Genomic DNA, 24,786 nt, shown 5'->3' with positions numbered 1-24,786 from the left:
AAACATCTGTTCACATTACCATTCTGTTCAAGTTGACAGACAGAACAGTGCTAGGAAAAATATTTTTATAAAACCTGCTGAAGTAGCATCTGCTGAAGATCAGAAGTATGTGCTGAATGAGGAGTAAAATGGTAAAAGAATCCTTCATACATTAAAGTCTGGGCATGGTGCGAAACACTTCATCTTTCTATATTGATCCGTGCTAATCCAGTCATTTTTTTGATGAAGTAACAAAGAAGGTTATTGAAGGGAAATCAGCGGATTTGAAGAAAAATGTTCTTTTGTTTGACGACTTGCAGATTTGAAGGAAGTGTTTGACAAAGTGTCACATAAAAGGCTGGTTCACGAAATTGAGGCTGATGGAATAGGATGAGCTCATGGAATAGGATGGCATTGTGGTTCAGGTCAGAAACTCAAAAATGTCTTATGAAGCCTGCCTGGATCATAAGTTTTGCATCTTGAATTTGGCTAGGATAAGCATGATATGTTTCACCTCAGGTATGATTCAAATAACCCACTAGGGAGCTTTTCTCAAACAAAGTATTTAAGAATGTAGGCAACATGTATGGAAAAAATAACAATAACTTTTAGCAATTACAAACAAAGCAAATCAACCATAATAATGTATAACCCGTAACAAATATATCTGAAACGTTCCAATCAAAACCAAACTCCCTCTAGACAAAGCCCTTTTAACACAGCAAAGACTAATGCTCACACAATACTGGAACTGAGTCCTTTGGATGAATGCTGCAGTCCCCTTAAAACACTCGGAACAGTTTGAAATCAGAAAATCTTTCTAGACCAGCAGGGAGAGGCTCTGTCAAGCCACCAGCAGCAGATTTTATGCTATAGGAAGGCAAGAAGCCTCGCTTTCAGCTGACCAGCAGAACTTCCAAAAGCCCAGAGAGAGAAAGGGAGACTGCTTTCAGTCTGATGCCCACTCCCTTCTAAACTAAAAACTGCTGCCAGCCAAAAATTGAACATGAAACCTTGAATTCTTTGGGAAGGAAAAGAAAACTGACCAGAACCCATGACCTTCCTCCTAACAATGTAGAGTCATAAAACAACACAGAGTAAAAATAAACAAAGCCCCATTGAAGAAACAATAAAAGGACGTCTCCAGACAAGTTGGCAACCATGACATCCGATAAGTCTGTGAGCATGATTTAAAAAATCAATCTCCTAAAGTTACACTAATATCAAAACAGTCAGACTCACCTTGGATAATAGAGTGAGTTATCATCGGACTGATGCAAAGTATGAATCATAGAGTCATGGATTACAAATGGAGGCCATTCAGCCCATTGGGTCTGCACTGACAAAAATCCTATCCACGTAATTCCATACATTTACCCTGCTTATTCCCCTGATATTAATAGGCAATTTATCATGTCCAATTCATCTAATATGCACATCTTTGGAGTGTGAGAGGAAACCTGAGCACCTGTCAAAAACCCACACAGACAGCAGGAAAACATGCAAACTCCACACAATAACCCAAGTCCGGAATTAACCCAGATCCCTGGCACTGTGAGGCAGCAGTGCTAACTATTATGTCACCATGTGGCCAAAGTAAACAGTGGTGTCCCAAGGATCAATGTTAGGATCATTCTTTTCTTGATATCTATAACACTTGGACATTGGAATTGAGAACAATATTTCAAATGTTGTCAATAATACCAAACTTGGAGGTTCGGCTTACAAGAAAGATAATATGAATCAATTTTAATAGAAAAAAAATCAGCCAAGAGAATGGACAGATATGTGCATATTAAATTTAATACAAACATCTAAGTTAACTTTGACAGAAAGGATTGGGAGAGGCAATAAAGGCTTAATGACATACCTCTAAAGTATTTCCAGAGCTGCAGAGGAGCCTGGAGATTCATGTGTATGGATCTTTGAAAGTGGCAGCACAAATTGCAAGCATAGTTCTTTGATTTCATAAGTAGGAATATGAGTACAAAAGCTGGGAAATTAAGCTGAATCTTTATAAAGTTCCAGTTTGACCCCAACTCGAGTACTGTGCTCAGTTCTGAGAACATACAGTGGAGGTTTACCAGAATGGTTCCCGGAATGAGAAGATTTAGTTGGAGAGTTAGGTTGGATGAGCTAACAATTTTCTTCTTGGAGCAAACAAAATTGAGGAGTGAATAGGGTGGCACAGTAGTGAGCACTGCTGCCTCACAGCACCAGGGACTTGGGTTCAATTCCTGGTTTGGGTCACTGTCCTTGCAGAGTTTGCACGTTCTGCCCATGTCTGTGTGAGTTTCTGCCGGGTGCTCCAGTTTCCTCCCACAGTCCAAAGATGTGCAGATTAGATGGTAAATTGCATCTTTATGTCAGGGGGACTAGCAGGATAAATACATGGGGTTTTGGGGACAGGGCCTAGGTGGGATTGTTGTCATTGCAGGCTCAATGGGCCAAATGGCCTCTTTCTGCACTGCAAGGATTCTACAACTTTAGAAAGGTGTACAAGATTATGACAGTCTTAGATAAGACAGCCAAAAAATGCTATTAGCTAATTGCGTAGGAAGCAGGTTTAAGGTCTTGGGCAAGTAATATAAGGCAATGAGAGAAAGAACATTTTTACACAGCGAATGGTAATGACCTGCCCTACTGTCAATGAGGCTGGTGTGGAAAAGGAAAAAAAAGTTGGATAGAAATGTGGAAAGTAACCTTGCTGGTCTTTGGAGCTAGAATGGAGGGTTAGGATTGATTGGATTATTTACAAATAACCAGCATGGGTTCAATGGGTCAAATAGCCTCTTTCTAACAACTCCAAAGCTAACGGGAATAACACAGCAACTGGAGTACAATAATCTATGGTGGGGAGAGTGACCAATAAGATTTACAACAAGTCACTCGAAAGGCATCAAGGTTTATTCCATGACATGTAAATATCTGAGACTGGCAGATATTTTCTGGAAGGAAGCAATACTGACGCTTGTGCTGAAACATGCAAAGTCCTGGCATAGCAGGAAACATAGAGTGGGTGCTTTCAGAAGATCCCCCCTAGGCAGACACATGCGTGGGATTTTCCAGCCCTTTCTGTTGGCGGGATCTTCTGATCCTGCCAAAGTCAACTCTGCTGTGGGTTCTCCAGCGGTAGGGCAGGTGCGGCATGCATATTGCCAAATTCTATTGACTTAGCTGGATCCCTGCCATGGGAAGTCCCCCCCCCCTCTGCCCCCCCCCCCGCCCCCCGCCCCCACCCCCACCCCACTCCCCTGCCCTCAGCTGTGGTCGGGGCTGTGTGGGAGGGTGGAAGTTGGAGGTGGAAGTGTTAGGAAATTCCAGTCTAATAGTTGCGATAAAATGAAACATGGATAAGTTAAGAAATTTCAGTGCGGTCTTTTGCATTCACTTTCATTCTATTACTATTACCAACAAGAACAATCTTAAGCCAAGCAGTACATGTTCTGAGAACCTAGTTATGCATTTTTAAGAACTCAAACTAAAGCAAAACAATAACCAAATAGACTGGGAACCAACATGCTCACAAACTACGTCAATCATCAGATCCATTTCAGTCCAAAAATCCTCTTGCCCCCCACCAACAAATACAGAGTCATAGAGGTATACAGCGTGGAATCAGGCCCTTTGGTCCATGACGACCAGGTTTCCTAAACTGAACTAGTCCCATTTTCCTGTGTTTGGCCCATATCCCTCTAAACCTTTCCCATCCATGTATCTGTCTAAATGTTTTTTAAATGTTGTAATTTTACCAGCCTCTATAACCTCCTCTGGCAGCTTATTCCACATACGCAGCACCCTCTCTCTGAAAAAGTTGCTCATCGGGTCCCTTTTAAATCTTCCCTTTCTCACTGTAAATCTAGGTCATCTAGTTTTGGACTCCCCTATCTGGGGGGAAAAGACCTTGGCTATTCACTTCATCTATGCCCCTTATGATTTTATAAATCTGTAGAAAGTCACCCCTCATCCACCTACGCTCCAGGGGAAAAAAAAGTCTCAGCCTCTCCAACCTCTCAACTTTACAATTTAAATCTTCCAGTCCTGGTAATATCCTTGTAAATGTTTTCTGTACACCCTTTCTAGTTAATAACATCCTTCCAATAGCAGAGCAGCATATGTTTTGCTCCCAAATATCCTGTACAGAGACAACGGGAAGCTCAGTTGTGTCTTCTCTCTGACACTTCTCCCTATTGCAACTTAGCTTTTGCATCAAATCGTGTATAACATTGGAATATAAATGTTAGTGATTTTGAATTGAACAAGTGAGATGTAAATTTCAGATGGAGCATGGTGGCCTCAATCCTCCCCCTCCTCCATATAAAGCATTCATTGATGAATCCCACTGCTGCTATTAAAGTTTTCTGGCAATGCGAAACCTGGCATAAACACAAGCTGCACTTGAAAAGGGATTGACAAATCACAGTGTTCAGCAAATAGCACTTGCAGTATTTTGCCAAAGATAAAAATCCACCCAACGCCTTCTTCACTTCTTTCATAAAATAAAATAAACCTTTAATCAGATTTTATTCTTTTTATCTGCCGCTGGGGGAAAGACAGGACTTTTATTGCTAAACTTCCACAGAAATGTTGGGGCTCATTGAACACGTGGCTTGTCATTATTCAGATATCATGGATCAAATACGAGTGGGAAGCCAGTGAGAGTGCTGATGAGCGAAGTTGATGAGCTGGACATCCTACCAAACTTAACTATCGGTCCTCATTAACATTTTGTAAAGATGCCTGCCTCCCAGCAATGGTCAAATTGACATGTTTGCTGGGGTGGTGGAGGAAACATCAGTGACAGGATGCTGCAGCCAGGAACTTTTTCAAAGTGTTAAAATTGAATTCATTAGTATCACAAGTAGCTTGCATTAACACTCAGTGAAAATCACTGAGTCGCTGCACTTTGGCGCTTGTTCAGATGCATTGAGGGAGAATTTAGCATGGCCAGTGCACCAAACTAGCATGTAGGAAACTGGAGCACCTGGAGGAGACCCACACAGATGTGGAGGACGTGCAGACAGTGACCCAAGCCAGCAATCAAACCCGGATCCCTGATGCTGTGAGGCAGCAGTGCTAACCACCGTGTCACGTGCCACCCCTACAAGAACCTTTTGGGATGGTTCCAAATGAACATCAAGTGTAGACTGTGATTGAGGGGCAGGGGTGAGAATGCTGAGGAAGGGTCAATGATCTGGCAAGAGGACTGGGAAGGAGGGGAAGATGAAAATCGGGTGCTGGGGAAGTCAAAGGCCTCCTTGTAGGTGCTGAGGGGAGCACTAATGCCTTCAAGGAGCCAGGAACAACCAGTTTACCTCAGATCAGTTGTCGAGTATCACAAAGCTCAGGCATATCTCTCCCTATTAATATTAAGCCATGAAACTGATGACAACATTACGCCCTGGTTTTGGGAGGTTAGTTTGGCCGACCTTTTGTGGGAGCCTTATCCAGGCGTTTATTCTGCACTTCAAAATTTAAAGTGAAATGTGTGGGGTAGGGTCGGAGTTGTGTTGCCGGTCCTGGTATTTTAACTACACCAAACACTGTGAAAGGATACTCAGAGTTAAATTTGAAACTTGTATATGCATATAAGATGTATCCGACTGTATAAACATTCAGCACATTTTCTGACTGAAGATACATAGAAGCATAGAAAATAAGAACAGAAGGAGGCCATTCGGCTCTTCCAATCTGCTCCACCATTCATTATGATCCTGGCTGATTATTCAACTCAATAACTGATCCCACCTTTCCCCAAATCCTTTGATTCCGTTTGCTCAAGTGCTTTATCTAACTGCTTCTTGGAAATTTACAATGTTTTGGCCTCAGTTATTTCCTATGGTAGCAAATTCCATAGGCTTGCCTCTCTGGGTGAAGAAATTTCTCCTCATCTCTGTCCTAAACGATCTATTCTATATCCTCAAGCTTTCACCCCTAGTGAAACTTTCACCTCCTGCTTGCATCTACCTTGTCTAGTCCTGTTGGAATTTTATAGGTTTCTCCGAGATTCTCCTTCATTCTTCTGAAATCCAGCACATACAGTCCTAACTGACTCAACAGTTTTTCATATGTCACTTCTTTTATGTCCATATGTCAAACCTTTTCTGCACCTCCTTGAGAGGAAGAACATCCTTCCTCAAGTAAGGAGACCAAAACTGCACACAATATTCCAAGTGTGGCCTCACCAAGGCTCTATATAATTACAGGAAGATACCTCTGCTCCTGCACTCGAATCCTTCCGCCTTGAAAGCCATCATATCATTTACTATTTTTACTCCCTGCTGCACCTGTGTACTTAGCTTCAGTGACTGGTGTATGAGGACACCCAGGTCTTGATGCACATGTCCCTCTCCTAATTTATGGCCATTTAGATAGTAACCTGCCTTCCTATTTTTTGCTACCAAAGCTGATAACCTTACATTGATCCAAATTATGCTCATCCGCCATTTATATGCCCACTCACTCAACTTGTCCAAATCACATTGAAGAATCTCTGTATCCTCATACTCATCATCCCACCCAATTTTGTGTCATCTGGTAATTTGTAGATATTACACTGAGTTCCCTCATCTAAATTATTAATATTTAATGAATAGCAGGGGTCCCAGGACTGATCCCTGCAGTATACCACTAGACACTACCTGCCATTTGAAAAAGACCTATTTATTCCCTGTCTCTGTTTCCTGTTTGCCGGCCAATTTTTGTGTCCATCTCAAAACACTAACCCAACTCCACTCGCTTTGGCTTTACATGCTCATCTCTTATGCGGGACTTTTTCTGGATGTCCAAATAAACCATCCACTGAACGACCAAACATCCACTCCCCCCACAACCGTTCCCCCCCCACCAACTCTACGAGTTACATCCTTAAAGAATTCCAGTAGATTTGCCAAGCATGATTTCCCTGTTATAAATCAATGCAGATGCTGTCCAATCCTGCCACTGTTTTCCAAGTGTTTTGCTATAAAATCTTTGATAATGGATTCTAGAATGTCCTCTAAGAGCAACATCAAACTTACTGGTTTGTAATTCCCTGTTTTCTCTATACGTCCCTTTTATATAGTGGAGTTACATTAGCTGCCTTTCCAGAGTGTATAGAATTTTGGAAGATGACCAACAACACATCCACTATTTCTCAAACCATTTTCTTAAGTAGTCTGAGACTTATATTATCAGGCCCTGGGGATTCATCGACCTTCAATCCCATCAATTTCCCCAATACCAATACTCTACTTATACTGATCTCCATCAGTTCTCCCCCTCACTAAATTCTGTGTTCCCCAACAGTCCTTGTATCTTATTTCCCATTTTCCATTGGGAAAGCTTATTTTTTAAAAAAAGTTCAAATGCAAGGTGTCCTAATTTCATTGTTTTCTTAATTAACATAAATTGATTGAATTAGACTAAATTCAGATTTTATAATCAGATTTGAGCTGAAAACTGGCTTTTCATTTTGTATCAGCATGAAGTGTGGTCCTAAACAGATTGTAAAAGGCTGTCAGTGTGGAATTACATGAAAATCCTTCATTTTGCAGAAAGCCACCAGCCTCACAATATTTCCTAATTCATTAGTAAGTAGCGAAGGGTCATGGACCTGAAATGTTGGCTGGAACTCGCCAACTTCACCTATGGCTGGAATTCTCCGGTCCTGCTGCAGTGAATGGAGATGTAGCTAAGCGTCAAATTCTCTGTTCTGGTTGGCAGCAGTAGTGGGATGCGCAAAACCAGAGAATCCTGGCCATTAACTCTGTTGGTCTCCAAAAGTGCTGCCTGAGCTGCTGAGCATTCCCAGCATTTTCTGTTTTTATTTCAAATTTGCAGCATTTTCTGTTTATTTTAGCTTCCTAATTAATAACCATTTAGAATATAACAAAAATTCCCCTTAAAGTCATAGAGGTTTACAACATGGAAACAGGCCCTTTGGTCCAACTTGTCCATGCCATGCAGTTTTTATCACTAAGCTATTCCTAATTGCCCGCATTTGGCTCATATCCCTCTATACCCATCTTATCCATGTAATTGTTTAAATGCTTTTTAAAAGACAAAATTGTACCCACCTCTACTACTACCTCTGGCAGCTCATTCCAGCCACTCACCATCTTCTGTGTGAAAAAAATGTCCCTTTGGATCCTTTTCTATCTCTTCCGCCTCGCCTTTAATCTATGCCGTCTAGTTTTAGACTCCCCTACTTTTGGGATAAGATGTTAACTCTCTACCTTATCTATGCACCTCATTATTTTATAGAACTCTATATGATCACACCTATGTCTCCTAAAAAGGGGAAAAAGTCACAGTCTATCCAGCTTCTCGCTATAGCTCACACCATCAAGTCCCAGTAGCATCTTATTAAATATTTTCTGCACTTTTCTAGTTTAATAATATCCTTTCTATAATAGAGTGACCAGATTTGTACAGAGTATTCCAAATGTGGCCATACTAATATCTTGTACAACTTCAACAAAACGTCCCAACTCCTGGATTCAGTGTTTTGACCAATGAAACCAAGCATTGTGAATGCCTTCCTCACCACCCTGTCCCCTTGTTACTCCACTTTCAAGGAGCTATGAACCTGTATCCCTACATCTCTTTGTTCTATAACTCTCCCCAGTGCCTTACCATTAACTGATTAAGTCCCACCATGATTTGATCTACTAAAATGCATCATCTCACATTTATCTAAATTAAACTCCATCTGCCATTCATCACTCCACTGGCCCAATTGATCAAGATCCCATTACAATCCTCGATAACCTTCTTCACTGTCCACTATGCCACCAATCACGGTGTCATCTTCAAACTTACTAATTATGCCTCCTACATTCTCATCCAAATCACTAATATAAATGACAAATAACAGTAGACCCAGTGCCAGCCCCTGAGGCACACCACTGGTCACAGGCCTCCAATTTGAAAAACAAACCTTTCCAACCACCCTTTATCTTCTGTCAAGCCAATTTTGTATCCAATTGGCTGCTTTATCCTAGATCCTGTGAGATTTAACTTATGCAGCAACCTACCGTGTGGTGCCTTGTCAGCCTGGCATCCTGGCTTCACATTTGTTTGCAATGTCTAATTTGTTGTAGAAGTGTATTATATACTTAAGTTAAGCATTGACATATGTCTAAGGATTCAGTTCTTGTCTGCATGCTAATTTACACACAGAATTTAAAAAGGCTATGTAACATGCATCATTTTCAAAGACAATTTAATTAATTTTAAAATGTTTGCCTGTGATCTAGTCTGAAGCTTTAAAAATGTTCAAGTAACAATTGACAAGAGCTACATAATGAAAGTTGATGTCCAATTCCATGTCCCTGGTGGGGAATTGTTCTTGCAGTGAGCACACACCATGAGACATGTAACTCTCAAGTTATGATTTTTTCCACTTCGCAATTTTAATGGAAGAAATATCCTACACTGCTCAGAATATGTTCCCTGCAAGCATATCTCCCTACTGGGAACAAAAGAGTTGTCTTTTGTTTACTGAACCAAATAAATTATTGCGGTGTTGGACATCTAACTTCAGCCCAAACTGTTTTCTGGTCACACATTGGTATCTGTGGAGTTGGCATACTGACAACAAACTGAATTTTGCTGTTTGTGTACTTGGGTCTATTGGGCATGTAGCATATTGTAGAAAATCGGATAGGGATAATCATAGCACTGTGAAAGATCACAATCTATCCATTTAATAGGTAGGAAATTGAACTGACATCCTGTGGGCATGTAATCCTGCTTGCCAGATTTACTTCCCTGTTCAGGCAATGTTGATGTTTATCTGTTGGATTTATGTTTATTAAATGATGGGGCGGCACAGTGGCAGAGTGATTAGCACTGCTCCCTCACAGGGTCAGGAGTCCGCGTTCGATTCCGGCTTTTGCTGAATTGTCTCTGTGGAATTTGTACATTTTCCATCTGCATGTGTTTCCTGTGGGTGCTCCTGGGGTTTCCTCCCACACTGCAAAGATGTGTATGTTAAGTGGATTGGCTTTTAGTGTCCCAAGATGTTTAGATTAGCTGGATTAGCCATGGAAAATGTGTAGGGCTATTGGAATAGAGCAGGGGAGAGGGCTGAGGTAAGACACTCTATCAGAGAGTTGGTGCCTAGTCGATGGACCAAATGGCCTCTTTCTGCCCTGTAGGGACTCTTTGATTCTGTGAAAAGAATTAGGAACTGCTTGTGTCTACTTATCTCCCCAGTATGATCTGCTAAGCCTGATGACTTACAAACATCTAAAAGGCTGTAAATGGCTTACTATTTTTCCATCAGCAAAATTGGCCTAAGATGCGACGAAAAATGTGATATCACAGTAGGAAGAATTGGTAGCTTGAAGACCAACAGAAAATAGTATGTTTTCATCCTCAGAGTTCCCCAGTGCAAAGCCTCATGTTTTCATGGACCTCACTGAGGGAGTTATAAATGAACAACAAGCAATCTTCTTATCCATTAAGCAGTTTTAGCCCTTTAAGGCATTTAAACTTAAAGGCCTTAAGCCATGATTCTCAGACTATTTACAGTAAGTGGTTAGAAAGTCCTGGCCCATACTTGAATTGCTCAGTCGTTTGCCTCCAGTGTGCAAAGATCTGAACGAGGAAAGTCAAAGATGAAAATTAAAACCCTTAAATAATTCAAATTTAGGATATTAGTGTTTACAGAGTGCCTGTTCAGATGCTGAGGGTATATCCAGTCTGCTGCATGTTGCCTAAGTGCTCTGTTCATGTTTGCTTGCTGAAACTTCTGTTAAGGCGAGATCCCTGTTGCCTGTTTGTTTGTAAGCGTGTGGACCCTCTCCAGGCATTGACATTTTAAATGTTTAGGCAGTGAATCTGCAGCATCTATATTGTATAAACTTTAAAATTAATGGGCTAAACAGAAGTTTCAAATGATACTAATGCATATCAATCTTGACAATAAATGTAGAAATATAGGAACGGGGGTGGACTATTTTGTCCTTTATGTTTGTATGGAACTCACAGAGGGAATTGTGATTGTACAACATGCAATTCTTTATCCAGCTCTACCATTCAGTAAGGTAATAACTGATCTGAGACTTTACCCCATTTACCCACCCTTACCCCACTTCCTTAATACCTCAGGTTCAGAAAGCTATCAATCCGAGATTTAAAATTAAAAATTATTCTAATTTTAACTGTACTTTGTGGAAGAGTTTTACGATTGTACCGCCTTCTAGGCTGGGATTTTACATACAGGGCAAGGTTCCCTCACGGCAACACAGAAGTCAGGGGCGAACCCAACCATGCTGGGCTGGCTCACCTTGCAGCCATTTAGTGGCTTGAGGCAAGCCTTTCATCCTCATCTGAAGAAGAAGTCCTTCAGGACCGGGGGCCACTGCTGGGACTACATCCAGTGCCCAATGGCAATCAGCAATGGAGCCAGACTTAACAGTAATTGGTGGCAGTTTTCGGCAGGGCCTGCCAGCTCTAAGGGGATAAGGGGGATGGGGGGTGGACATGGGAAAAGGGGAAGAGCAAAATGGGATTTGAAAAACTTGGAGGCTGGCCTCCACTGGGCACAGAAGGGCCCATAAAGAAGGCATCTCTGCCCTTTGCCAAGCCACAGTCCCGAGCAGTGTACATTGTGCAGCAATGGGAGGAAGACCTTCAGTGACCAATGGGTGAATGGACCTTCTGACAATTCACCCACAACTCATACATTTGCAGCACAGAGCAGCCGGGAAGATACCAGAAATGGCACAAGTGGCATGGTACTCAAATTCATGCCACCTTTGCACCCTTCTTCCCATCTGCCAATCTGACCTTTATGTTTCCCAACTTCATCTCTGAAAAATCTGCCTCTAATTTGGAAGCTCTGTTCCCTAGTCTTGGAGTGCTATTAGTGGAAATAGTTTTTCTCCCTATATATCCAATCAGTTCACCTTAATATCCTGATAATTTTGATCAGATTACTACTTAACGTTCTAAATTCCAGGCAATACAAACCTAATTTGAGACTCCCCTACCTTTGGGAAAAGATATTGACTATCTACCTTGACTATGCACCTCATTGTTTTATGGACCTCTATAAGGTCACCCCTCAGCCACCTACGCTCCAGAGAAAAAAAGTCCCAGCCCCTCCTTACAACTCCTTATAACTCAATCCATCAAGTCCTGGTAGCATCCTGGTAAATCTTTTCTGCACTCTTTCTAGTTTAATAATTTCCTTTCTATAATAGGGTGGCCAGAATTTCACATAGTATTCCAAATGCGGCCTTACCAATGTCTTGTATAACTTCAACAAGTCGTCCCAACTCCAGTATTCAATGTTCTGACCGATGAAACCAAGCATACCAAATGCCTTCTTCACCACTCTGTCCACCTGTGACTCCACATTCAAGGAGCGATGAACATGTACCCCTAGATCTTATACGTCTCAATGAGATCTCCCCTCATTCTTCTAAACTCTAACGAGTACAAGCCTAGTTTATTCAGCCTCTCCTCATAGCTCAATCCCCTCAACTCCGGTATCAGCCTAGTAAACCTCCTCTGCACTCCCTCCAGGGCCAAAATATCCTTGCGCAGGTGCGGCGCCCAAAACTGCACACAGTACTCCAGCTGCGGCCTCACCAATGCCCTATACAGCTGCAGCAAGACCTCCCTACTTTTATATTCAATCCCCCTCGCTATGAAGGCCAGCATCCCATTTGCCTTCCTGACCACCTGCTGCACCTGCAAGCTGGGTTTTTGCGACTCATGCACAAGGACCCCGAGATCTCATTGAGACGTATAAGATGATGAATGGGATGGATAGGATAGAGGTGGAGAGACTCTTCCCGCTCAAAAAAGACAGTAGGACTAGGGGGCACAGCCTCAAGATAAAGGGGAGGTGGTTTAGAACGGAGTTGAGGAGGAACTTCTTCACTCAAAGGGTGGTGAATCTCTGGAATTCTCTGCCCGTTGAAGTGGTGGAGGCTGCCTCGCTAAATATTTTTAAGAAGCGGGTTGATGGGTTCTTGATAAGAGAGGGGATTAAGGGTTATGGGGAGAGGGCGGGAAAGTGGAACTGAGCCACAACAGATCAGCCATGATCTTATTGAATGGCGGGGCAGGCTCGAAGGGCTAGATGGCCTACTCCTGCTCCTATTTCTTATGTTCTTATCTCTTTGTTCTATAACTCTCCCCAACACCCTGCCCTTAACTGAGTAAGTCCTGTCCTGGTTCAATCTACCAAAATGCATCATTTCACATTTGTCTAAATTAAGCTCCATCTGTCATTCGTCAGCCCGTTGGCCCAATTGTTCAAGATCCCGTTGCAATTGGACATAACTTTCTTCACTGTCCACTATGCCACCAATCTTGGTGTCATCTGCAAACTTACTAACCATGCCCCCTATATTCTCATCCAAATCATTAATATAAATGACAAATAACAGTGGGCCCAGCACGGATCCCTGAGGCAACCGCTGGTCACATGGACTCCTATTCTCTTCTAGCTGTTCATCATTTAGAAAGTACGTTGATTGATTTTTTTTTAAAAGGGTGATAATGCACTAGAGTTACATTCCATCTGATAGTAAGCAAAAGCAGTGTGAGTCTACAACACCAGTGTTTCTTTGTGTTGAATCAGTCGACTGTTGACTCCAGGATTACACTTCACGTGAGTGCCTGTTTGGCATAACCATTTAATTTGCAATGCAAACACCATCAGAAACGTGATTCTGTTTGTCATAACTTAAGTCCCTTAATTCAGATTTTATTTTTAGCATGAAATAAGTGACATATTTTATGTTCCTTTAAATATACAGTGGTCATAATATATCAAAAATTGTGTTTTTCTTCAGATACTACCGTGAAGCTTTGATGGACTTTAATTCTAAGAAAATGTTGACCTGGATCCTCCTTCTAAGTACAGTCTTAGTTCTAATCGATTCCCAGAAGACAGATCCTTCTGATAAGCAAGTCTGCGATAGTCTTTGCTCATGTGAGGAAAGAGACGGTTTGTTGCATATAAACTGTCAAAACAGGGACATTACTGAAATAGCCCAAATTAAACCGCCTCAGATGTGTACCTATAATCTTAACCTGCAAGAAAACTTTGTCACCAGACTACATCGCAATGGCTTTATCAAATTCAAGAATGCTCTGTCGCTCCACCTGGGCAAAAATAACTTGGAAACTTTAGAACCTGGGGTCTTCACTGGCCTTAGTTCTCTGAAGCGGCTGCATATAAATGGCAACTATTTGGTAGTACTGCAAGAGGGTGTATTTCGAGGGCTGGACAATTTGGAATTCCTTCAAGCAGATAATAATTTAATCCACATTATTGAGCCTGGCGCATTCAGCAAACTTCACCGGCTAAAAGTGCTGATCCTCAACGACAACGCGATCCCCTTTCTCCCAACCAATATCTTCCGCTTTGTGCCCCTGACCCACCTTGACCTTCGAGGAAATCATTTAGATTCGCTTCCTTACGTCGGGCTGCTGGAGCATATTGGCAGGATAATGGAGCTTCAACTGGAGGATAACTTATGGAGATGTGATTGTGATTTATTGCCACTCAGATCCTGGCTGGAAAATATGCCTCCTCAATCGAATATTGGTGACGTGGTTTGTGTACACCCATTCAGACTGAAAGGTAAAGTTTTAACCAAAATACCCATTACTGAGATTTGCCCAACTGGATCTGGGACTGACTTTGAAGAACCCAACAATTCGATTCCTTTGGTGGTGACGCCAGTTACTGATAATACTCACACCAACATTCATAGTGCAACTAAAACAGTTACTAAAGAACCTGAAAAGGGTCCTTATATTCCACAACCCGATGGGCAAGATGATGGAAGAATTCCTCCAATAAAGCCTGAAAAATCACCCTGCAAAACAACTTGTCATTGCAGCACGCAATCAAATGTAGGACAAATAATGAAATGTCAACTAAGAAATATTAAGAGTCTCTCCGACCTTGTGCCCAGCCCACCAAATCCAATTAAGCTTTATTTGACTGATAACATTATCCAAGCTGTCATGAAATACGACCTCCTGGATTATGGCACCCTGGATTTACTCCATTTAGGAAATAACCGAATAACCGTAATTGAGGATGGTGCTTTTTCAAACCTCACCAATCTCCACAAGATGTATTTGAACGGAAACAGCATTGTACGATTGACAAAAGAAATGCTCACTGGACTCCATTCCCTCCAATACTTGTATTTGGATCACAATATAATCAAGGAGATATTACCAGGGACCTTCAGTGTCCTACCCCAGCTCAAGGTCTTATATTTGAACAATAACCTCCTTCATAGTTTGCCTCCACATATATTTTCTGGCGTCCCACTTTTACGGTTAAATCTTAAACATAACCACTTTATGCATCTCCCTGTAAGCAATGTAATAGATCAACTTGCATTCCTAGTTCAAATTGACCTCGAAGACAACCCATGGGATTGCACTTGTGACTTGGTCAGCTTGAAACAATGGATGGAAAAGCTCAACAAAAATGTGACTGTGAGCGAGATTATGTGCGAGTCTCCCGAGAAGTTTGCCAAGAAAGATTTGCAAATGTTAAACAATGAATTGATATGTCCCGGATTGGTAAATACTCTGGCCGCACCGACCCAGCCCAATGATATCAGCCTGGCCACGGCAGCCACTAGTACAGCCTCTAGCCTCCTGAGTTCGATCATGGACACAGTGCCTCTTTCAGTTTTGATTCTTAGTATGTTGGTGGTCTTCATATTGATTGTATTCAGTGCCGCTGGGATAGTGGTCCTTGTCCTCCATCGCCGGAGGAGATCAAAGCGAAAACAAAAAACCACTCCAGTACAAGATTGCAGCCCATTGCACGTTCAATATAGTGTATATGGACATAAGAGGACCCATCATACTGAAGAACGACCAGATGGAAATATATATGAGCAGCACGCAATTAATGCAATAGGTCCAGTGTGCAGAAGCCGTCCTTACAACCTTCGGGATGTAGAGTTGGACAATGAAAGCAAAGATGGAAGTGAACCAAAAATGATTTACAGGAGTCACATGATGAGGGAAAAGGATTCTCTGATCGCAGGTTCCAAGTTCAGCGTGATAGAACAGACGCCAGAGTTTATGCCCCTCCGGGATCCTGGTTCAGTGTACAGAAATATCCTTGAGAAAGAAAGGGAACTGCAGCAAATTGGGATCACTGAATACCTGAAGAAAAATATCCCACCACTGCAATCAGAACTTGATGTTCGCTATCCATCTCGGCATGAAGAGCTGAAACTGATGGAAGCGATCATGTATTCAAGACCTAAAAAGGTTGTAGTAGAAGAGACAAAAAATGAGTATTTTGAGCTGAAAGCAAAGCTACAAACTGAGCCTGACTACCTAGAGGTACTGGAACAACAGACAGCATTGAACCAACCATGACTTCTGGAAGGACATTAATGTTTTTACCTTGGCTGTTACATTGTGATAAATGAGCTCATTTGCTATACTAAGACATTAGTGCCTTTTCAGATGATCCTCTTTTTTTTCTACACACAATACAGCAGTAATCCTTATTAAACTCAGGGATCGACAGACAAACCATTGGGAACAGCCATTAAGAATGCAGATACAGGTACAGTAACTGCCAACAGCATTTTTGTTTCACAGTAAAACAAGACTGTGCAGTAGTCAAGCACAAAGCTTTATAAAGCGTCAGGACGATCATTTTGTAGTCGTAAAGACAATCCTATTAATGTAACTAAAAATGTTGTCATGTGAACCAATGGTGGTTAAAGGAGGGCACCTGAAGGTGCGATTACTGCTAGTATGCACATTGACTGGGAGCCTTATTTTCAAGGCTACTGGTCTGTGGTTTTCATGGAAAAATGGATGAAATCGTGGAACGTGATCCCCAAAACAACAGTAATAATTGCATGTAACAAAGCAAAATCTGACTTACTTGGTCAATGTAAACGAGTGACCTTGCTTTTTTTTTATTTTAGTTAACATGTATACTCTTACAGTTTTCTGTCATGATTTTATTGTCTGATCTGGGGGTGTGTTACATGACTTCTGACAATCCACTCGTTTGATGCTGCTGGATTTTGTTTTACATGAAAGAATTTACATGAAAGACATGAAAGCCAGTGCTTGCAAACCCGCAAGTCTGAAATAACTACTGTAAGAAGCAGACACAGAGGTGGCTGCGCACTGTATTTAGACTGCGTCATGATCTCTTTGTGGTGTTTCTCTTTTTGTGTCAGTTATAACACTCGGCATTCCCAGTTCCTCTAAGCCTGGGACTCCCTTCACTGCTTTTTTTTTAAGCGATTTTTATTTGTAAATCTTTAAATCACTCTTGTTTAAAAGCTGACACATGTAGGGTAAAAAAAAAGCACACAAAGACCAAAATGCTGAAGGATATAATTTGTTTCAAATACAGTATAGAACTCTGCAAGCTATTTTTTCAGTTACAAAAATGTAAGATTCCTGTAAGCTATTTATTCTGTACAGTTTTGCAAATAAATCAGGGGTGCCTTTCTTGTAAAAAAAAATGAAATACGCGCACTGAACTTTTAGTTGAAATAAAGTCTGGATTAAATAAGCTCGCCTTTCTTTGTGTCTTTCCCTTCTGCCTTTCTTCTGGCAAGGATCCAGTCTTATTCCTGCTGTTTGTGTCTGCATAGGCTATACCAGGAGTTCTCCTAGCACTGCATCTGCTCAATTGATGCAACTTTTATGAGAGAGAGACCATTTTTACCTGGGCAAGCAGGATTTTCATTATAATTCTGGCTCAGTTACGCTAATCAGAATGAGAGGAGAGGAGAATGCCAGTTAACATGAAACATGTTTTTGTTGGATAGTCTCAACCGCATGTGCTGCCACAGGTATCATAGATAGCCACCCATTTCAGGGCATTCATTTCAGTGCTTGCTCCACTGATCTTGGAAAATACTAGGTATTTAAGCAGCTGCAATCAATTGTTTGCATTATAATTCATGGGAAGCAGACAGTGTCAATAGGTGTAGTTACTAACAGTGCCAACAACTGAGTGAAGCTGTTAAATGAGTATGAGTCAATTTCACTGTCCACTGCATATAAAGGTTGTAATAAACTGAGGGTGACGCAATGTGGTTTGAAATAACAAAAGTTTTATTGGCAACAATAAATATGTGCATACAGAAAAGGTCAGACTGAATCACTTCAAAGATGGGCAGATTTGGTTGATTGGCTTTGCAAAATTGCCCCTTAGGGTCAAAGAAACTAGCATGGTAAATACCTAGTAATGGCATTTACTTTGCTAGTCCCCTGAACCTAAGTAAGGGAGTTACAAGGATGGGACGTGGGTGAGGTTGTTGTTGGTGCAGGCTCAATGAGTCGATTGGCCTCCTTCTGCACTGTAGGGATTCAATGATTCTATGATTCTAACTGTGCGACTGAATAACTCTCCTCCCAGGCACCAACTGTAGGAACTCCTTAACCCGGAGTGCACGCCCTCACTCCTGATTGGCTCAGTTTCCCGCCTTGACAATCCATGGGGTTCGACCCGATTAAGTGTCCCTCAGGATAACAGTCCCTTAAAGGGTCCTGCTACCGCAAAGGCCAAATCACATTAGTACAAATGCATCTGCAATATGAGGTGCAAGCTATACTTGAAGAACATTACAAGGGAAAGGTATTGCGCAAGAGGAAGAAGTCTAAGAAAAGAATTTCAAGATTACTATCAGCTATCACTCGGTTAACACATCTCAAGTATCTTGTCATCATATTTGTGTGCTCCTGTTCCAAGTGTAAATAGAGAATATCATTATGAATAGGATACTGCATATTCCATGGTTCACTGAGTTTCAAAATACTGCAAGGAGACATTTACTGACATACAGATCTTTGTTGATAAAGAAATGTTCTAACAAACAAATTTCCTAGTTTTGCCTTTGTAAACATATTTCACATTACTAGAATAGAATACCTTCTGATTAATGAAACATATTCGGGCTCATCATAGGTAAAAGTGGAGAACAGGTAACCACCTACTCTTTCATTATTCTTACTGTGGAAGTGTCCAAGCTATTTGGAGGGCTAGACCTCATTTACATGCTGCCAGTGAAAGGCAAGTTTCAAGTAATGACCCAGGAGTGAGCCGAAGTGAAACAGGAGGTCACTCCTACCTCCCAGCTAAGAATCGTGTTGTGGGGGTGTAAGGCCTCACACTGTATACTTTCTAATAAAATATATGCAAATATTCTCATGACTGCTTGTGAAATTTATAAACTGAACAAAAATCCTTAAAATGGCTGAATTTATGTCTGTATGTGACCCCCCTGAACAGATGGAGCTGCCTAGCAGTATCAAGGAAATTTGCACCCCGTCATCTTTGGGGAGTCACTAATGACCCCGTGTGGACAAATTCAAAGAGAGCTGCACAAGGGCCATCTATATTTCAAAGCCCAGATTGGCTGACCTGCCAGACCTGCTGAGATGTTCCTGCATTTTCTCTTTTGGTTTCAGATTCCAACATCTGCAGTAAGTTGCTTTTGGCCGATAGCTGTCTGTCGTCTGCTAAGACAAAAATCCTTGCAACCTTTCTTTCAATTCTTCATGGTTAACAATCTGAGGACTTAGGTGAGGGACACAGACGCTTTGTCAAAGACAGTGTGGACAGGTGGGAATCTTGTGACATGGGCTTGTTGAACAAGTGATATTGCCTTGCTGACCTACAAACCTTGTATGCTGTTTATCATCTAACTGATGGCCTTTCGGAAGTGGAGCTCTGCCTGGGTTGGTTCCATCTACACTGATTCTGCTGTAAATTCTGTACCATTGCCTGCAAGACTGATGCATCTCTGCATATCTCTTTGAAGTGAATACAACTGGAACAGTGAATTGTACAGCATCAGTTTCTAATCCACCAAGCTCAGCGTCATAACATCCTATTAGACTTTGCTTCTTGATTTTGGAACCCAGGTGAATCAGTGTTTATTTTCTCTGTGCCATAAATCTTCCTTTTCCCTATCCATCTCTTTACTGTCTGAGTGCAGAGTCAATGTTCTGACCACCTCTCACTTTTGGAGTGCGGTGGAAATCAACTAACCCATTGAGTTCATCCTATCCCAACTTTTCTAAGAGATTGCTATTAGAAAATTAAGTCACACCAGAACAGAGATGTTGGGACATATGCCACTGCATATAAACTGGGAAACAATACTACCTCTGTGTTTACAGTCATGTGGTAAGAGAAGTTACTGCAGTTGAAGTTAACCATTCCTCCTGCCTATAACAGTACTTAAGATGATGATAACTGCAGCTTCATTGTGTAGTAAGTGTCCCAAAGACATTTTCCTGCCTCAGAGAGCCTGTGTACACTGGATCAAGGGTGTTAAAGTTATTCTTGTTGTGAGGAAAACAAGTGACACATGATTAGTCCTCAAAACCAGGATCTAAGAAACAGCTCAAGTCAACATGTATCATATTGTGTATAGTCTTAATTTATAAATGCTTGAGGGAGATTTATACTTTGGTGCTCAGGATTATTCCAGAAGTGTATGAGAAATTATTTTCTGTTCATTGTGATGTGTATGCAGGGAATGAAAAGCTCCCTTTTAATTGCTTGGTGCCTGTTACTGAGGTCAAATTGTGAAAGGCATTATCATTGTCTCAAATAAAATAACGGAAGTGTTAAAATGAAATGAAAGATAATGAATTATACCAAAAGCAAAAGGATCAAGTCCAGAAGAACTGAACGGCAAAATCTAGACATGAAACAGCAAGTGTGGTATGTGTTTAAATTGAATTCCATAGGATATGTACAGAAAACATTGTAACCAAGAATGAAAACAGTTCCAGCAAAGGTCACCGTTCTATGAATGAATAAGGAGGTTCAGTCAAATACAAAGTCCAAGAAATAGAGTGTTGTGTTTGCAACAGATTTCATCCTTTCAGTCTATTTAAAAGTACCTTATAACAAATAAATTACCGTTGAAGGTCAGGAATTGTTGTGGTATAGGCAAACATGGCAGACAATTTGTGATAAGAAAGTACACAAATCTCAAAGAAATAGTCAGATCATAAGAGATATGGGAAAATACGTAAGAAACACCAGAAACGTAAAACTAAAGATTCACCCTTCTACATTCTCCACCTAACATTGGTCTCCCGGTTTGATAGAGCTATTATGGTAAGGGATACATTGGCTTGTAAGGCTACAAATTAATGCAGTATGAAATTATGATGTTGATGGCCCACGGTATCTCCTGAATGCCATCTCTTCTTTACTAGGTCTATAGACAATCCTAATGCACAACAGAGGAGATACAAATACTACCATCATCAGACTTGCCTCCAACAGATGAATTGGTGAGAATGAGATTCCTTCATGTTGGCTCCTTCATCACTTGTGAAGATATAATTTAATAATGCCTCAGCTTAGTCAATTTTACTAAGCTGCTCTTGATGGTGGACATTGTAATCACCTACACAACACATGTTATATTTATGCTTCCCTCAGTGCTTTCTCTCAAGGGTGTCCCAAAGAATAATTTTGATTCATCAGGAGCAAAGAAAGTGGTGGCCAGCTGGACATTTGCAATATCATAAGGTTCAGAATCAATATTGAGAATTCCTGCTCATCTGCTCGTATAATACTGTGCTTTCGCCTCTAGTAAGTCTAAGCTATTGGTGATACAGGACATAGAGAGGAGTTTAAGTGCTGATGACTATATTAGGCTTGGATCCGGATAAAATGACAAGGAATAAGTAAGTCAAGAGAATGATTATAAATATAGATGTTTTAAGTTTATTTATTAGTATCACAAGTAGGCCTACATTAACACTGCAGTAAAGTTACTGGGAAAATCCACTAGTCGCCACATTCTGGTGCCTGTTCAGGTACTTTGAGGGAGAATTTAGCATGGTCAATGCACCTAACCAGCACGTCTTTCAGGATTTTGACTAATCGGCTTCAACCTCCAAAGCCAGTGAGTTCCACCATCGAGAAGCACAGGGCAATGGGTGCATGGGAACACCATCATCCTCTCCAGGTCACTCACCCCCCCCCCCGACTTGATTTTTTATCTCCATTCGATCATAGCTGAGTTATAATCCTCAAACTTCCTACCTGATGGATTGTGGGTTGAACATTTACCACATGAGCTAAAGTAATGCAAGAAGAACTCCCATCACTGCATTCTCAAGAGTAAATAAGAATGGTCAATTCATGCTGGCTTTGTCAACAATAACGCTGTCCTGTCAATGAGAATAGGATGAGTGTATATTTCAGAAAAAAAACAGGGAATGGAAATATAACATAACAAAGACAAGTGTCAATGGAGAAAAAAAGATCTAGAGGTGCAAAATCTTTCAGTTGGATTCAGCATTTTCAAAAATCTGGAGATAAGGCAATTTTCATGAAATTGGGTCATGTATTTTAATTTAAATCCTACTGGTTCACTAATATCCTTTTAGGGAAATATTCTTGCTCGTCTGGCCGATATGTGACTCTGGCCTCAAACTTATGTGATTGATAACTGCCCTCTGAAGTGGTGTACACACTCAATGGTATCATAAGAAGCCAGGTTAACTGTGCATTCGCAGAACACTTAGAGGCGGACAGGGGTGGGGAGGAAACAATCATGTTAATCCTTTATATTGGTATGAAATGCATCAGGCAGCGGCAGAAAGTAAGTACCCATTTTGGAGTGGACTGGTGGGAATTTACAGAAACAAGTATCAGGTGCCTCCAAAGCACTGACAAAACATGGAGGTGTCCATCTACATAAACTACGAAGACCATTTATTTCCAAGACAGTATATCAACAACTTTTCTTCTCAAGGACAGTTCCACAGTGCAAGAAGCTGACAGACGTAATAGTTACAGTCCCATAACTTGAAATCTTCAAGACTCATATCTTTATATTATTTCTGTTTATAAGTTGCATTATCAGGACAACCATCTTCAGATTAGTATTGTGGTTTAGCCAACGCTACTGATATCAATGCTGGCGAAATCTGGATGTTAGTCTGTGATGTCGACACAACTAAAACAGAAGCAGAACTACTCAAAGGAGAAAAATATACATTAAAAATAATAAGAAATACAATTTGGTTAGATCTTCAAAAATGTGTGGGTTAGGTTGATTGGCCATGCTAAAATGCCCCTTGATGTCAGGGGAACTCGCAGAGTAAATATGTGTGGTTATGATATAGGGCCTGGGTGGGATTGTTGTTGGTGCAGGGAGCTGGGTTTGATTCCCGACTCCTGTCTGTGTGGAGTTTACACATTCTCCCCATGTATGCATGGGTTTCCTCCATGTGCTCCGGTTTCCTCCCACAGTCTGAAAGACGTATTGGTGAGGTGCATTGGCTATGCTAAATTCTCCCTCTGTGTACCCAAACAGACTCCAAACTGTGGCAGTTAGGGGACTTTCATAGTAACCTCATTACATTGTTAACGTGAGCCTACTTGTGACATTATTAAATAAACTTAAAACTTAAACTTAAACTTAGCCTTGATAGGTCAAATGGCTTTCTTCTGCACTGTAGGAATTATATGATTCTTACCTCTGATGTTGAACAAGCATCAGGCTTAGCACAATGAGCCAGATGCATGGTTAGATTTTTATCATTCTTAGTATCTGCATAAATATGGATGATTTGAATGTTCTTCATTTCCATTTTGCACTCATGTCTTTGTTTAGAAAAAGTCAATGCTAAAAATATTTGTGAGCAGCTCTTACCTAATTATTCTGCAGTGATAAGTACCTTGTGTGTTATCTACAGTGTGGTTTCTAAATATCGTAGTCCTACACACCAATCTCATAGCTACATTGCTGACAGACCTATCCAGCAGGTTGAATCAAAGGATTCAATAAAAACATCAAATGGGATAGTTCATTTACTTGTTTGCAAAAGTTTCTCTCCATCAACCATATGCCCATCACATTTGGCACGAACACAATCCTTGCTTAGCCACACACCCAAAGTTTGAACTATGAATGTCAGTCATGCTGATAAGACTGCAATTCGAATGTTATTTACTCCCAAGTGCCTTTTGATCTCCAAGATTGCATGAAATTCTAACACGTTTCTTCCACACTGGTGGCCTACATAATTCTTCATGTAGGTCACCAGGACATCAACTCCACACACCATTGATCCACAACTTTATGCCATCCTTATCCCTACAATTATTGTCATGGACATGCACAAAAAGTTCTGCAGGAAACATGTTTTCCAGCATGGGATTTACATGTAATAGCTACCATAGGTTCTAATTCCATTCTGTCCACTGTGCAGGCTTGTACCACCATGAGTTTATGTCTTCTCTTGAACTGTGGTTTTCACTAGTTCTGTTTTTGAATATTTTCATTCCACAGTTCCATTTCTGGCACATTGAAATACACCTGCCTTTCATCAATGTTGCCTATGTGACAAAATGGGTACTTATATTTCTGCTGTTGTCTGATAATAAAACACTGGAAACTAATTTTTTTGACATTGAGATCTTTTGGTAACTCTGGGTGATCTTATTCTTCTGCAACAACATGATATATTTTCAATCTGTAAAGCCATTACACCAGCTAATTGTTTCTCTGAAATCTTTGCTGGATGTACATTGCTTGGCCCAGCTAAATGTGTACATACGCATTGCATTTCTGGTGGCAGTGTAACTTCTGATGATTTCTGAGGATTCATTCTGATACAAGCTTTTCAAGATCAGAGTAGTGACTTTCTTGCACCCTCATTATGCATTTGGTCTTAGGCATATTCAGGGTGGATTCTTCCTTCTTTCATTCTTACATCTGCTCTTCACTAATACTGAATTCCTTTGTGGCAGCAACTACTTGATGTTTTAGACAGCATCATACTTCATCAGTTGGA

General features: G+C 41.0%; 1 protein-coding gene across 1 annotated transcript in view; it reads left to right on the top strand.

The window, feature by feature from the left end:
- The window catches only part of slitrk6 (SLIT and NTRK-like family, member 6), a 33,936-nt gene extending 16,421 nt beyond the window's left edge, over nucleotides 1–17,515 (top strand). The window contains exon 2 of the mRNA XM_080198137.1: nucleotides 13,779–17,515. Coding sequence (XP_080054263.1) covers nucleotides 13,798–16,350 — 2,553 coding nt within the window. The 5' untranslated portion in view covers nucleotides 13,779–13,797 and the 3' untranslated portion in view covers nucleotides 16,351–17,515. The remainder of the gene's footprint in view (nucleotides 1–13,778) is intronic.
- Nucleotides 17,516–24,786: the final 7,271 nt, after the last annotated feature.

Source organism: Carcharhinus amblyrhynchos, chromosome 10, assembly GCF_965287045.1.
Source record: "Carcharhinus amblyrhynchos chromosome 10, sCarAmb.v2.hapA, whole genome shotgun sequence".
In the NCBI taxonomy this organism is placed as follows: domain Eukaryota; kingdom Metazoa; phylum Chordata; class Chondrichthyes; order Carcharhiniformes; family Carcharhinidae; genus Carcharhinus; species Carcharhinus amblyrhynchos.
This window is presented reverse-complemented; position numbering and strand designations above follow the sequence as displayed.